Raw genomic sequence first — 16,117 nt, 5'->3', positions numbered from 1 at the left:
GTGTTTTTATGTATGTATTTTGTGTTGAAAGTATTTGTGTAAGTGTAAGGGTTTGAAACAAAGTGTTACAAGTCACTTCACGAAGAACACAGTCAGAGACAATACTTGTTTGGTTGGTTTGGTTGGTTATCATTCTAAATTATATTCCTGTAGTATGAATGAGATGTGCTGGAGGCCTCCGTGTGCGATTGTGCTGTGTGAGTGAGACGCAGCGTTGCTGCAAAGCGAGTGCAGAGTTCCGATCTGTGGTTCTGTACTCTCCGCAAGGGGAGTGGGCAGAGATGAACGAAGTGCTTGACAGACTGAAAAGAAGTGCTGTTTTATCCAAGTTTGAGTGGTGGTGCCTAATATATGGGCCCGGTGTATCTTGTGTATCTCGTGTATCCTATTTTTGCTCTTAAATGTTTTGACTGTGACAAGAACAAGGCAGGAGCATGATCTGACTCTACTGGTGCTTTCGGCTGTGCTTCCTGCAACATATGAGGCCCGCACAGGCCGAGACCTGGACTCGCTGAGACCTGAACAGGCCGAGAGACTGGAGCGGCGCCGAGAGACTGGAGAAACTACAGAGGGACTACCGCTGGATGGAGAGAGCCCTGGGACGCTGCAGAGCCACGGACGGCTCTGAGAGACAAAGAATAGACCTGACAGAAGCTGCAAAACGCGGGGAAATTGAAGTAATTGCGGAACATCCGAGATCGAGTTGCTACGGGAGATCAGAGGCGTCAGTGGACACCGGCAGTCGACTCTCACCGTGAGGCGAGTCGGCACAGAGCAGAGGGGCGGACATCAGGACCCTGCAGCCTGTCTGACGTAACCATGGAGGCAGCGGCAGCAGCGGCTGTGCTGCTTCACTCTAGCATTCTTTTTATAAAAGGTTTATCTTGCAATGCAAAAAGGACTATTAGTCCCCAGATTGGTGTTATAACCATTACTAATGACGACTTAGCTCTATTGCAGGGCAGGAGTGCAGAGACGCAGATTACACTGCCAAATGACCACCGGCAGGCTCTTTCACAAACCTAAGGTTGCAGCTGGCACTGCCTGCAGCCGTATAGCAGACGTTACACTCTCTTTCCTAACTAGTAATCATGTGTCTCATCCATTTGTGGTGAATGGTCAGTGGCAAAAAGAAAAGGAGGATGCCACTGACACTAACAGCATGGGTAATAGGAGTAGTATAAGTGACACAGGTGACGGTGCGGAGCGCTCTGCCTGTTGCTCACCTTCGCCTGACAATGTGACTTGTATCTACAAGAATGTATCTACAAGAAGTGGCGATGTGACAGAGATCCTTATTGTAAGGATGGAAGTGATGAAATTAACTGCCCTTCCTGGACCTGCAGGCCAGACCAGTTCAGATGTGAAGATGGGAACTGTGTCCATAGGAGTAGGCAGTGCAGTGGTGTGAGAGACTGTCTGGATGGCACTGATGAAACAATGTTATTCAGTGCTCTGGACCTGGCAAATTCAAGTGCAGAAGTGGAGAATGCATAGATATCAATAAAGTGTGTAACCAGCAGAGAGACTGCAAGGACTGGGGTGATGAGCCCCTGAAGGAATGCAACATAAATGAATGTGACTGTCCAGCTGAGTTTGAGTTTGTAAACAAGAGAAACTGTGGAGGTATTGATGAATGCCAAAACCCTGGTATCTGTAGTCAAATCTGTATCAACCTGAAAGGTGGCTACAAATGTGAATGTAGCCGTGGCTATCAGATGAATCCTGCTACAGGAACCTGGAAAGGGCCATACGGCAAAGCAAATTAGATAACTGTTATTTAACTTGTCAGAAGATAAGAAAGTGTTTCAACAAGCAGCCATGGGAGGGAAGAATCACTGAACCCCCGATGTGAGGGACTGTACCTTGTTTTACTGACTACTGAAACAGCTGTGAGAACTGCAGAAAGGGACCCACGCATCCAGAATAAAAGGACCAGTAACTACTGAAACTTGGAGGGTTGAGTCCGCTCCTGGGAAACTGAAACTCAAGCTAAGGGAGAACTAATATTCTGGCAACGAGGCTCTGCATGAATGAAGGATGCTAAATAAAGGGGACAAGCCTAAAGGGAGAAAACGGAGAAGGCAAGACCGGGGCAGGACCCTCCACTGCGGTGTGTATGGTCTACCGAGGGAGGCAACCCCTATGGGTATTGACTGCCGAGTGAGAGGGCCTCGACCGGACTTCTCCCACACTAAGATCAGGTTGTCCCGAGAAAATAACATAAAAAAACCTTTTTTTTTAAACCTATATAAAATTGTGATTCGTTTTACAGGAGCTGGATCACCCTGACAGGCCGAACGGTAACACAAGCCTGAAGTGACCCTGAAAGCGGGCCTAACTCCTTGACTGAAGGCGTTTGCCTATTATGATCCAGCTACGTGGGCAGAAGACAGATCCTGGGACTATAGGACCCCAGTATATATACTTAATAGAATAATTAGGTTATTAGCTGTAATAGAAATAGTTATAAATGATGAGAACTGATTTAAATGAGTTATAAAGATGAGAACTGCTTTGTATCAAAATTGCCTAGCTTTGGATTATTTACTAGCACAAGAAGGAGAAGTCTGTGGAAAATTTAGCTTTAGTAATTGCTGTTTAAAGATTGATAAAAAGGGTGTTTCTTCCTAGTAACTGATAGAATGTTATGTTCTGGTTTAGGATGAGAAGAATGTTAATAATATGCTGGTGTTTTAATTGTTTTTAATTGTTACAGAGCAGTGCTTACACCAAGCCAAGGACCAAGCCAAATTCAGCTTCTCACTGTCCTGTCAGCAGGCAGGCTGGGAGGAGAGCCGGACTGCTCGGGGTTAGGTTGGGCATCGGACAGCAGGTGGTGAGCAATTGCATTGTGCATCACTTGTTTCGTACACATTATTACTAGTAGTACTATTATCATCATTATTGTTATTATTATTATTGTTATTATTTTCTTGTTTTTATCTCAACTCACAGGCTTCACTTTCCCATTTCTCTCTCCCATCCCAGAGAAGGAAGGGGGGGAGGTGAGCGAGCAAACACAAACCTGGAAGGATATGGAATGGGATTTATTTTCATGGCTGCCTGGTGGACCATGGGTTAAAAGAGTGTTATTTTTATTGTCATGTGGTGTAATTATGTTATTGTATATACCTTGTATGATACCTTGTCTTACATTATTAATACACCGGGTGATAAATAGTACATTTGTAATAACTTCATTAAAAAGGGAAGGGGATATGTCAATTATGATGTTTAAGAATTGGACCCTCCAAGAACAAACTGATGAAATCCAATTATTAATAACAGAAGAGACACGAATTGGGGATATTGAAAAGAAGATAAGGGATTGTGAGGAATGTTTTAACAATTCGTGTCCATAAAGAACAATTCTGTTTGAAATGTTTGAATCCTGTCTGCCTCTGGGCCCTGCACTGGCAATTCAATGCTTGAACCACAGCTGCAGTGTGTCCCTGTCTCCCCCTCATTCCTCATTCTAGCCAATTTATCACTTCTTAAATTTATGAACCTGTTTGCTTTTGTTATTCCGGACTTCTATTTCTAACACTGCTATAGATGTGTCTGTGAATGGCTGGGGAAGAATGTTTTAATTACCCGTGTGTCTGGGAGTTTCAGAACAACTGATAACAACTAGTGACTGTTATGGGATACTATGTGGATCTTTGGTATCTGGTTAGGGGGGGGCCGAGAAAGAAGCTGAAAAGCGGCTGGGAGACAAGATTTGAAGAAGGTGTTTTGAAGAAGGTGTTCTGTAAACTTGGGATGGTGCCCAGTAAGTACAAAGGGGAAGAGGAAGACTGCGAGCCTTCAGCACGGAAGACCCCTAGAGACCCCCAGAAGAGACCCCAGAGGAGACTGCGCATGCTCCAGTAGGAGGGACTGCACCCCGGAAGCTAATTTTAATAATCTATTTTTTTAGAAGTAGTAATGAATATGTATTAGTCTAGGAGCAAAAAAATCAGCTGCTTGATGTAACTGGGGTGCGTCCTGATGGAGCGGAGACTCCCGGTGCACCCAGCGCTGTTTGCTTACCTCTATTCCTTTATATTCTCTCAATAAATCCTATTTTTATTTTAATCCTAATTTGAATCCTGAGCCATTTATAACAGTGGGAGGGCTCTCCTTACCCCCTAAAAAGTAGGAAACACGTACAATGACTGGTAGAAGGGACGATGTAACACGAGCAACTCCTCTGGGGACCTCAGAGTGCTCTATACATTTTCTGTTTTTAGCCACAGTTAAGTCAATGAAAGGTATCAATGGGGTGAAAAGAATAAAATAAATAAATAGATAGTTACAAACTAAGGAGTGTGAAAGAAACACTTTTCGTTTCTACAGCTCAAACTGACCGGTGAAATAAATCAGATTAGGTAATCACAACATATAAAAGTTAGGCTTGAAAGTCCTTATTCTGCCTAGAAACAAGATAAAGGAAATATGACTACTTGCCACACCTGTAACAACGCAGGTTTATATCACTGAGTAGATAACAAAGGAATGCTTCTGCCCTGCAGCAATGCTCTTCTGGCAATGAACTCCTCCTGTTCATGCTAAAGTAGTGCCTGCAAATCCAAGACCCTGCCAACCTGGAATTTGGCCATGATTTATACTCTTTACAGAGGCCACCACAAATATTTCCTATCATTGTAAAAGCCGAAATAATTCTGGAACTGAAATTCTTTCCTATTAAGTTTACAAAAACAAAACAAAACAAAACAAAACAAAACAAAACAAAACAAAACAACACATGATACTCATGTCTCTCTTTCATCCAATAGCTTAGTTCTGTTTCTTATATTCTATACATAGTAACTTCAAGTTATATTCAAATCAGAGCTCTGGAACACTTCCAAAATACATAGCTTAAGTTTTCTTAGATGCAAGTTCAGAACCAAATAGGTCAACATCAGAACTGACCTGCTGGTTTTCATTCCCTGGTATCAGCTCAGCTCCCTACAAGAACCACAATCCTAGATATAATACAACCATTAACACCATCCTTCCAAAGCAAGTGAGGCACTTATCTCTGGTTTCAGAAAGTATTTTGCATATGAAATTTCTGACCTAACACATGATTGGCCTGTATGATTTGATAATCTAAAATAATTTGATTATTTGATAACCTAAGAACAGGAATACTCCCAATTTCCTTTGGGATCTGCACAGGGCAGCAATTCAAAATTACAGTTCTGGAAAAAGGGCAAGTAGCCCATCAATAAAAGTCCATCCTCTGGCTTTACACAATTCTGGGCCTTTAGTTTTAATTTCCAGCTATCTACTTGTATGAAAGGAATATAGGACACAGGCCATAGACAGAACGCCAGAGCCCAGCTCAGATCTTGACCACATAATTTTGCTCACATCTGGCCACAGTCCCGACTCGTGATGTTTTCCGCAGTCCTACCAAAGATTAAGTATTATTTACTATTTGGTAAGACTCACAGCCAGCAGCCGCGTCATTCAGCCACTAAGGCAACGTGTAGCACGACCTCTCTGCGAGAAGGAAGCAAAAACAAAGCAACTCTGCAGTGAGATTAGAGGCTTTACATCTTCAGCTTCTCAAGAGCATGCCACTCACAAATGCTGGAAGGCTGCTGTAGTAAAAAAAATTCCTCCAGAACACAAGAATGCTCTTGCATTCCGAAGACAGTCCAGTATTTTTTTGAAAAAACATGTATCTCCTTTCTAGTAGGGAACAGAAGAGGAATAAAAACACTGGCAATTCTCTCTTAAAATGGAAATTTGGCAAGAAATGTGTATAAAATGCACAACTGAATGCAACAAACTGAACTGCAAAGTATGAGCTTCAGTGTTAACAGAATAATGTTACATTTTTCAGGTGTTTAAAACTAAAACAATACCTTTTTTTTTTAATTTTTATTTTTTTGCAATACCCCCACAAGCAGTAAGTTCTTTTAAGCACATGGAGGCAGTTGTTCATGTTTTAGAGTAGGGTTACATTTCATCAGGATTTTTTTTTTCCTAAAATTAATAAAAAGAAAAAGCTGGTCTTCCTATAACAACTCTTTTGCATTATGAAATATCTCATGGTCTCTTCACTTAGAGTGTGTAACATAAAATCCCATCACACTAATGTATGTTTTCAAAAATTGGTATGATCAATTTGTACAAAACCTCCGAACAGCTATTCTCCCACTGATTTAATCCTGGTGAGCACTTTAATTTGCTTTTTAACTACATCATGTTAAATTTATGCAAAATGTTAAGACTGGGACACAGAAGAATAATTAAATTGATCTTTCTAAATACATTTCAGATAAGCACAGTCCTGTGCTTACTTGTATACTGTGTGAGACCACAACTACAACTCTGACCTTAGCTGTGCCAATTTAAAATGCAGATTAGCAAGGTTTTAATCTACAGCTTCAAGACACAGATACCAGATTCAGGTCTGCGGTGGAGTCCATCCTGAAACTTAAAAAGGTTTTGAATCAGAACTGAGGCATCTCAGAAGGAATAACATTCAGCCTCCCTTTTTTGGTGCCTGTCAGAGCAGGAGAAATCTTCCCTACTGCCCTGTCAGCATCTGTCTTTTTAGGATGCTGTCACACAAGCCCATCAATACACTATGAATCCAACAGCCTTAATGTTCAGAATCTGCAAAGACAGAAGTCACACGATAACTTCACTACTGAAGAAAGGTGAAATACATCTACCCTCAACACAGCCTCTCTTCCACACCCCTTTGGTGTACAGCAAGCTGGTTTGTACATAGCTGCTTCAATACCAGGGGCTTCGGGGCAAACTTTTCAGTATGTGTCTCAGTGCTAATCTGTCTGGAAGCTCACTTATTCACCTGGACGTGCCTGCAGCTCCTAGCATTTTGCAAGCTTCTTTGCCACAGCTAATCAGCTCCGCACAGTCAGAAGGATATCCATCCCCCTGCATAGCCGGCTCCAAAATGCGTCACTTTCTTCAAGAAACTTCTTGTTTACCCTGACCTTTTTCCTCCCTTTGTTTTTGGTTCTTGCATGGTGACATCAAGAAACAAAGAAAGCAGGCAGTTTCCCCCCACACCCTCCAACCCCTCCAGCAGCACACACACACACACACACACAGAGAGAGCACTCCCCATGAGCAGCACTCCAGGCATCTTTTTCTTTCCTTCGCTGTAGCGCAGCGCTACCATCTGATGCACGCGGACAGGGAAACAGCTTGAAAGGGAAGGAGAGCTGAGACAAAGATGAGATTTGGAATAAAAATAAAATAAAATAAATCAAAGGCTGTTGTGATATAAAACACGGACAAAGCAGCTGCTGCCCCAGCTCCCTGTTTGTGCGCCCACCCGCCACCACAGCACAGCAACCCCGGAGCAGCCGTGCCGGGAGGTCACTCGCAGGGCTCCCTCCTGTTGATCGGCCCTTCACGGGCAGCCAGGCTGCCAGAAAGCCGGGTGCATGATCTCACTGCCTGGCGGAGCCGCCTGCCAAACTCCCGGGTACACAAACAAGGCGCACCCTGCTCCAGGATGCTGGCCGCCGGGCAGCCCGGCTCGGCTGCGGCTGGCAGCTCCCGGGCTGGCAGGAGGGGGCTCGGGGGTGCACGGCGGCTCGTTAGAAGCAGCGCTAATTACCCCACCGCCCCCGACCCGCCACTGCCCAGCGACCCACACCCGTGCAAAGGCTGGCACCCGGGGTGTGTGACCGGGGTGTGAGGCGGTCCCGCACGCTGCCCCCCGGCCCCCTCGCACCGTGTTGTAGAACTCGGCGATGGCGGGCACGATGGTGTAGTTGTCCTCGCACCAGTCCACCTCCGAGCTGCCGGCCCGCAGCTGGTCCCACCACAGCAGCGTGCCCATGGCTCCCCGCCGCGGCACGGCACGGCACGGCGAGGCGGCTGCTGCTGCTGCTCTTCCTCCTCCTGCTGCTGCTGCTGCTTTATCGCCTCCTCCTGCTGCTCTATCGCCGCCCCCTCCTGCTTTATCGCCGCCTCCTCCTCCTTCTCCTCTCGCCCCGCGGCCTTTTGGGGCCGGCGGCGCCCCGGGCTTGCGTGAGGCTTGGCCGGGGCCGCGCTGCCTGCCCCCACGGGGCTCCCAGCAGCCGGCTCCTCTGTGCAGCCCGCCCGGCCGCCTTCCTGCCTGCCCTCACCCCTCCTTCCTTCGTCTGCACTGAAAATGGGTTCCAAAGCAGCTGGCAGCTCCTCGTCTTCCCCTGTGCTGTGTTCACTCTGCACGGGTACTGACTTTTACACGGTCTACAGACAGGTGTACTGGAGAGGCAGCCAGCTGGGTGCGCATTTCATCCTCCGTGAAACATAAAGGCTTAGATATAAAAGCTCAGATTATATTTTTATTTCACTAATTGCCTTCCTGAGAAAGGTCACTTCCAGGTAACCTGCCTTCTTTCCTTACGCAGGAGGTGAGACACCTCACACACACACACACAGAGGTGGCTGATGGAGGCACGCTTCCAGCCAGCCGTCTGTCCATCCCCCTGTTCACCCAGCAGTTTTGGACATAACAGCAGAAGAGATCAATCAAGCTTCTGCTACCAGCTGCTGCCATCGAAAGCCCGGAGTTCCACCATGCAAGAACTCCCGGAACCAGGGCAACATTTACCAAGAGTTCTGCAAGGTTGTCATTCGAGGAAAGTTTACCTGATTGGAAGCTACTCGATTTATAGAAACACAGAAACACCTGCTCTTCTCCTCCGGAGCTGTGAAACATCACAAGTGCAAACAGTAGTGCCACTTTGTGCTTCAACAATGTCAACTGTTGCCACGTTCAGTTCTAGCATGGATGTTGTGGTGGTTTAACCCGGCTGGCAGCTCAACACCACACAGCCGTTCACTCACCCTCCTTCTCTGGGATGGGGGAGAGAAATGGGAAAGTGAAGCCTGTGAGTTGAGATAAAGACAGTTTATTAAGACAGGAAAATAATAATAACAATAATAATAATGATGATGATGATAGTACTAAGAATAATAATGTGTACGAAACAAGTGATGCACAATGCAATTGCTCACCACCCATTGACTGATGCCCAGCCTAACCCCGAGCAGCTGGCTCTCCCACCCCGGCTAGCCACCCCTGTGTATTGTTCAGCATGACCCCAGATGCTATGGAATACCCCTTTGACCAGTTTGGGTCAGCTGTGCTGGGTCTGTCCCCTCCCAGCTCTTGCTGCACCCCCAGCCTGCACACTGGCAGGACAGAGCAAGAAGCTGAAACAACCTTGGCTTGGTGTAAGCACTGCTCTGCAACAATTAAAACATCGGGGTGTTATCAGCACTTTTCTCATCCTAAGCCAAACATAGCATCCTACTAGGAGGAAAATTAACTCTGTCCTAACTGAAACCAGGACAGTTGTTTAGCCTGGAGTCTCTACGACTCCATTGTTTGTCTTTAAGTGAAAGAGGCATTTTTCTTTCTTCAAGTAAAACTGGAGAGAACAGCCATACTAAAGAGTCAGTGCAGAGCTTTTGAGCAAGTTTGCGCAAAATTTAACCCCGAACCCCCCCCACATAATCCTACGACACAGACACAGGCAGGGTTTTTCTCTGGCCATTTATTAGCACACTCGCACAGCGTGTGAGGGGAGCTGGGGGCCGGCCTCTCCTGGCGGGTAACTGGTGGTAAGGACTGGGGAATGGCCTCGGGCTGGGCCAGGGCAGGCTCAGGCTGGCAACGGGAGACTTTTCTGTCGCCCATATTGGCCCCGGCCCAGTACCACCGAGCGCGGGTCCGCCAAGAGGGACAGGCAGGGCCGGAAGCCGCCTCCTCCGCTGCCAGCTCCTCTTTGCCCCGCCCCCTTGCGGGCAAACCGCCGCTCGCCATTGGCTCCCCGCCACGGCGCGCGGCGCTCTCGCGAGGCTTGGCGGGTTATGTGCGGGCGGCGGGCGGAAGTGCGGCCTTTTCTGTCGGCGTCGCGGCGAGGGCAGGATGAAGGCAAGGCCGCGCGGCGGGGGCGGGCGGGCCCGCGCGGGGCCCGCGCCGCAGACGGGCCCGGCGCCTGCTGGCGGGGCGCGGGCACCGCCCGGGGGGGCGCGGGGCGCTGCGGGGGGCTGCGGGGGGCCGGATGGCGGCGGATCCCTGGCAGGGCCGCCATGGGGACGGCCGCCGCCATGGGGGCAGGCTGGCGGCTGGGCCTGCGGCTGGGGGCCGGCAGGGAGCCGGGGGGGGGGGGGGAGCTTGTGTGAAGGGCTGAGCTTGTGTGCAACGCGCGTTGTGAGGGCTCGAAGCTGACCGGCGCTCTCTGTTTGTCCGGTTAGCTCAACATCTCCTTCCCAGCCACCGGCTGCCAGAAGCTGATCGAAGTGGACGATGAGCGCAAGCTGAGGACGTTCTATGAGAAGCGGATGGCCACCGAGGTCGCGGCTGATTCTCTTGGTGAGGAGTGGAAGGTAAGGATCCGAAGGGCGTGCCAGCCACAGCCAACTGCTTAAGGTGCAAAGCCATTTCCAGGGTGTAGCTGTAGCATTTTAGGGTATTTGTATGGTGCTGGTTTGAAAGCTTCTCTTAAAGTACATACTGAATGCATTCTTCTTAATAAGTTAATTTCTGCTGGTGCTGTCTCCTCAGAAAAGAAAATAAAAGCTATTTTTCTCATTTTACATGTGTATTCATAACCCAGACTTTTATGTTGAATGCATATTTCTGGTTCGTGATGCTTATAGGCTTTGGTTAGGCTTAACGTTAAGGAGAAGAAAATACAAGGATGGATACCATTTAGTTTGATGGATCTTGCACAAAATTTGTAATGGTTAAGAATTTTATTTTTGGATATGCGTTTTTAAGAGAAGTAGAGTAAATGTAGATCATATCTTTGCGTGCTGTGTTTCATGTCTGTGTTAAACAAAAATCTTGAACTGTTGGCGTGGTGTTGCTTCAAGAAGCTCTTCATGTCTGCAGTAGTAGTGACTTCTGAACCACTGGCACAGCAGCTGTTCCAGACAGTGTGTTGTGATCTCTCCATGTCTGGGAGTAATAGAGATAAGATGTGTGTTTCTGTTTTCTCAGGGCTATGTTGTCCGAATCAGCGGTGGCAATGACAAGCAAGGCTTCCCCATGAAGCAAGGTGTCCTCACTCATGGACGTGTCCGCCTTCTGCTCAGCAAGGGCCACTCCTGCTACCGCCCCAGGAGAACTGGAGAAAGAAAACGCAAATCTGTCCGGGGCTGCATTGTTGATGCCAACTTGAGCGTTCTGAACTTGGTCATTGTGAAAAAGGGTAAGAGCCTGGGTGAAACAGTCAAAATGTAGAAATAGGCACCAGGGAAGAGCCTGTTTGCCAGAGTTCTGCAGAATGGGAACTTCACAGTCTTAGAGTGAAAATGTATCTTGAAATCCCTCTTGAGTGTTATGTTGTAACTTGAAAACTGGTCACTGGTTTCTGAAATGTTTTCATTGCTGCCAGCGCTACCATTGCATTAAATCATCAAAGCGTAGTCAGGGTTGTCGATACTGGCAGGTGTACCCCAAGGATTACCTAGTATTTGTTTTTTATGTATTTTAAATTCAGGACTGTTGATGAATTGAACAGGTGGTTAATAGATGCAGGATTTTTTACCATGTTTAAACTCATTCTCTCAAAGGTGAAAAGGATATTCCTGGGCTGACAGACACAACTGTGCCTCGTCGTCTTGGTCCCAAGAGGGCTAGCAGAATCCGCAAGCTGTTCAATCTCTCTAAGGAGGATGATGTCCGCCAGTATGTTGTGAGGAAACCTCTGAACAAGGAGGGTAAGAACTGAGACTTCCTAACTTTTGCCTTGCTTTCAGGTACTTTTCAGCAGAGAGGTGTCAAGTTTTCTGCATTTGTGGATGAGAAGTTGACACTAATGTGTTTTCCACTTTTCCATCCTCCATTTCACTCTCAATCTCTTGGCACGATTTATTTTTAAATATTTTATATACTCTGATGTTATTGGTGGTTCTAAGAAAGATTGAAAAATAATTTTAATAGAGTGAGGATAAATCAGGGATAGAATGATAGAATGTTTTTGAAATGTTTCGTAGATTCATAGGACCATCAAGGTTGGAAAAGACCTCCAAGATCACCTGGTCCAACTATCCCCCTACCACCAATATCACCCGCTAAACCATGCCCCTAAGCTCCACGTCCAGCCTTTCCTTGAACACCCCCAGGGACAGTGATGCCACCACCTCCCTGGTCAACCTGTTCCAATGCCTGACAGCTCCTTCTGAGAAGAAATGTCTCCTCATTTCCAACCTGAACCTCCTCTGGCACAACTTGAGGCCATTCCCTCTAGTCCTATCACTAGTTACTTGTGCGAAGAAGCTGAACCCTTGACTTCCTTTCAGGTAGTTGTAGGGAGGAATGAGGTCTCCCCTGAGCCTCCTGTTCTCCAGACTGAAAGATTCATATTATGTGGACATAGAAAACAAAATATAGAGCAGGTATTGGTAACACTTTTCCCCCATGCTTTTATGACAGCTTGCAAAACGAGCTGTTCTTGGGAGGTCAGTGTTCTGCTGTCTATCTGTCTCTTCTTGCAGTGTTTAATGTCTGGTTCTGTTGCATTTGATCAAAACATGAATGGTGAGGATTTTTAGAAAGAAAGACTCCGTTAAATGCAGGCACTAAGGGAAGTTACTGGGTAAAAGGCTGCGAAGAGAATTTTTTTCCATCATAGGAACCATACTGTCTGCTAAAGAGCGCAGTCCTGGTCGACTGGTGCAGACAGTTGCTTGTCACTTGAGTAGTGAAATTATACAGATGTTTGCATTCCTGTTTGATTGTTACGGAGTTGTGGATTTGTTTTCTGGAGATGAAACTTGAAAGTCTACGTAGAACTCTGAAGAGCTTTTTAAATCTGGAAATGCAGTAGCTTGGTCTGAAAGCTAAGTGATGGCTTTCCACATTCATTAAATATTTTAGGACTATGGGAAATGATTTAAGACAGACTTGCTGAGAAGCAAGGAATTTTCACAGAACTGGAGGGAGTTAAAAATGCATTGCAGTTGTGTAGCATTAACAAAACACAGTTTTAATGTCTGACAGTAACTGAATCACTTCTTGAAAAACCTGTTCCTGCTGAACCCTGTTTAAGTATGTAGTATGCTAAGTTATGTTCCGCTTGCTGTTATGGTGATGTTCTCTTTCAAGATAGTTAGGGGAGGAGGCTTAAGGTCTCTTTGGAAGAAATTTTGTCATTTCTGCCTTTCTACTGAGAGACCTCAGTGTGGCCTTTCAATATTTAAAGGGGGAATATAAAAAGGATGAGTAAATACTATTTTTATTTTTTTTTTCAGACATATGGGGTAATGGTTTTGAACTAAAAGAGAGGGGAGATGTAGGCTAGATGGTAGGAGTAAATTCTTCATTGTGAGGGTGGTGAGGCACTGGCACAAGCTGCCCAGAGCAGCTGTGGATGCCCCATTCCTGGAGGTGAGGTGTTCAAGGCCAGGCTGGATGGGGCTTTGGGCAGCCTGGTCTGGTGGGAGGTGTCCCTGCAGGGGGGTGGAACTGGGTGGGCTTTGGGGTTCCATCCAACTGGATGATCTTTGGGTTCCAACCTGGGCCATTTTGTGATTCTACTGACTCATAAGTCTATTCTAGGCAAGAAACCCAGGACCAAGGCTCCTAAGATCCAGCGACTGGTGACTCCCCGAGTTCTGCAACATAAGCGCAGACGTATTGCGCTGAAGAAGCAGCGCACTCAGAAGAACAAGGAGGAAGCAGCAGAATACGCCAAGCTCTTGGCAAAGAGGATGAAGGTATGTGCACCCCTCGTAACATGGCTGTTCAGAGTATCTTGCACTCTAGAAACAAAGGGATTTGATAAACCTGACTGTACACCTAAAATGGTACTGTAGTTAGCTGATTCTGACTAGCAATACCTGAATGTGAGCGTTCATTTTTGCCAGTCCTGGAAGAGTTGAATTAATAGGTCTGGTCTGTGAGAGCTGATTTTGAAGAAAATAATGGACAGTTACAGCCTGTGACAATGATAACATTTTTGTGGTAACAATTTTAGTTTAATTCTAGGTTAACTAGGGTGTGCGAGCGTGTGAGTGATTGTGTAGAGGAATTGCATCCAGTAGCTGGCCTGGATGGAAGGTAACTGGAAGGTAACTTGGCAAGAAGTTGTCTTGAACCTAAAGCAGCAGTGACTGCAGAAGCAATACTGTTACAATGTTTAGCATGGTACTCCAATGTTTTGAGACTCGTGGACTGTAATGGAATGTAGACAGAACTCCTGTATGTTCTGAGCTTGCATCAGTATTTTTTTCACTGCAGTTTTGGACACCGATGATCTGGATTGGTTAGAAATGTGTGTCGCTGTGGGTTTGGGTACTGGTAGCATTTCTTTGGTCTGGGAAGAAGGGAAGCTGGATTCTGCTTTAATGAGTGAAGGACTAAGAGCTTGATAGCATCTGACACAAGATTGCTCATTTCATGCTGTTTTGCTTTTCAGGAGGCCAAGGAAAAGCGCCAGGAGCAGATTGCTAAGAGGCGCCGGCTTTCTTCGTTGAGAGCTTCTACATCTAAGTCTGAGTCAAGTCAGAAGTAAAGATGTATGTGAAAGTAAAATAAACCCTTTTTGTGGTTGAATTTAACTGAGAGTCATGTGCGTGTTGTTCCCAGCTTTACCTTAGAAGGAAGAGCAGCCCAGACTAACTGCATCACCCAGACCTAAATGGATCCATAATCCTTGGTCTTGAATCTGTTCTCTTGAGAACTTGCAATGCATGTTCATGCTTTTTGTGAGAAGTTCCAGTTTGTAATAACTGTACATACATCCTGATTCTTAGAAGCAGAATTTACCTGCAACAGCAAAATCTTGTATTGTGGTTATGTAGTGGTTTAATATTTTTTTGGTCTTAAGTACAGGACAGTGTTTCCAGATGAGGAAGGAATACACTTGGCTTGGTACTGAGCATGTGATGGTAAAAATCTAAAGTCTGGGGATTCATAGAGTTAAGTGCAAGTATTTTGCCATTGTGCTTTTGAAGTTAATACTGAATACAGAGAATGAGTAAGCGGTCTACTAAAAGGTTTGCTGTAGCAGTTTCACTCAAGGGTAAATGCTAATAACCTGCATGTATTTAGAACCCGTTTTGTGGAGATTTATTAGGCTGGTGGGAATTCTATGATTTAGGAATATATAAAGTATTGGCGATGGATTAAGCTGTGTCTAAATAGATTCTTAGGTGCTCTTAAAATAGTAATCAGGATCCACCCCAGTTCTTTGTTCAGATAAGTTTGTGCTTCTATTGCCAATACAGAAGTTAAGAAACTTTAATTTTCTTGTGTGCGTAGCGAGGATATTTAAGCTAGGACTTCACCTGACTGGAAACAATTTTTGAATATCTTGAATGTGGAATCTGAACTCTGTGAAATGGGAGTTGCTGATCTTGGATGAGGGTAAAATTTGCAATGAAACAGGTGCATGTGGCTGAAGTCTCAGACAAAGAAAATTGCACAAAGCAGTTAATCCCAGCTGCCAGTCAAACTTCTATGACAGCTTGACTGCTCAGGTGGAAGAATTGTATGGACTATAATTGATTTGTAATTGGAAAAATGTAAGTAGAAAGTGCAAAGTAAATTGGGTTAACAATAGTATTTAAAGCACAAGTTAAATAAGAATGTTGGCTAATTTCATAAAGTGAAGTATCTAGATTTTAGCATTTTACATAAAAACCAAGCTGATAATTACAGTGTGTGTTTTTTTTTATGGAGGCCATGTTGGAAGGGTCACTTACTTCTTGGTCTTCCAAACCAGAGCAGCTGGTGCCAAAGTTCGGTTAGTGGCTGAAAAAAGGTGGTGGGATGCTGGCTGTCTTTGTCAAACTGTCCTTGAGAACGCATAGCCCTGTCAGAGCCAGGAAATTCAATTCTTGTAATACAGAAGCAGAGGCATTGTTATTTAGGCCATCAACAGCTCAGAGGTTAATGAGATACAGAACGTTGTCTGCGTGCACTTGACAGCTTTGCCACAGTAGGATCTGCACTAAAACTCTGCAAGGCCAGCTGCTGTGGGGGTCTTCTAACATCATAGTATGGAGGAGGGGATCCAGTGCACCCTCAGTAAGTTTGCAGACAACACCAAGTTAGGTGCGTGCCTCAATCTGCTTGAGGGTAGGAAGGCTCTGCAGGAGGATCTGGATAGGCTGCACCGATGGGCTGAGG

The 16,117-nt window shown here is 45.8% G+C and overlaps 2 protein-coding genes across 2 annotated transcripts in view; one reads left to right on the top strand and one right to left on the bottom strand.

The window, feature by feature from the left end:
• Positions 1-7,836, bottom strand: part of ACER2 (alkaline ceramidase 2) — a 30,909-nt gene extending 23,073 nt beyond the window's left edge. The window contains exon 1 of the mRNA XM_084305222.1: positions 7,715-7,836. Coding sequence (XP_084161348.1) covers positions 7,715-7,822 — 108 coding nt within the window. The 5' untranslated portion in view covers positions 7,823-7,836. The remainder of the gene's footprint in view (positions 1-7,714) is intronic.
• A 2,044-nt stretch (positions 7,837-9,880) lies between these two features.
• RPS6 (ribosomal protein S6) lies at positions 9,881-14,544 on the top strand. The gene is made up of 6 exons (XM_084304676.1): positions 9,881-9,910; positions 10,234-10,365; positions 10,982-11,192; positions 11,557-11,703; positions 13,544-13,701; positions 14,403-14,544. Exons 1-6 carry the CDS (start codon positions 9,905-9,907, stop codon positions 14,496-14,498), a joined length of 750 nt encoding a protein of 249 aa, XP_084160802.1. The 5' UTR covers positions 9,881-9,904; the 3' UTR covers positions 14,499-14,544.
• The last annotated feature ends 1,573 nt before the right edge of the window (positions 14,545-16,117 follow it).

Source organism: Netta rufina (assembly GCF_964035555.1).
Source record: "Netta rufina genome assembly, chromosome: Z".
Taxonomy (NCBI): Eukaryota; Metazoa; Chordata; class Aves; order Anseriformes; family Anatidae; genus Netta; species Netta rufina.
The sequence above is the reverse complement of the archived record's forward strand: the minus strand, read 5'-3'. Positions and strand labels throughout refer to the sequence as shown.

Coding starts and splice junctions, on each gene's coding strand:
- RPS6 (XM_084304676.1), top strand. Junction 11,193..11,556: donor CTTGGTCATTGTGAAAAAGG/GTAAGAGCCTGG, acceptor ATTCTCTCAAAG/GTGAAAAGGATATTCCTGGG. Junction 11,704..13,543: donor GAAACCTCTGAACAAGGAGG/GTAAGAACTGAG, acceptor AGTCTATTCTAG/GCAAGAAACCCAGGACCAAG.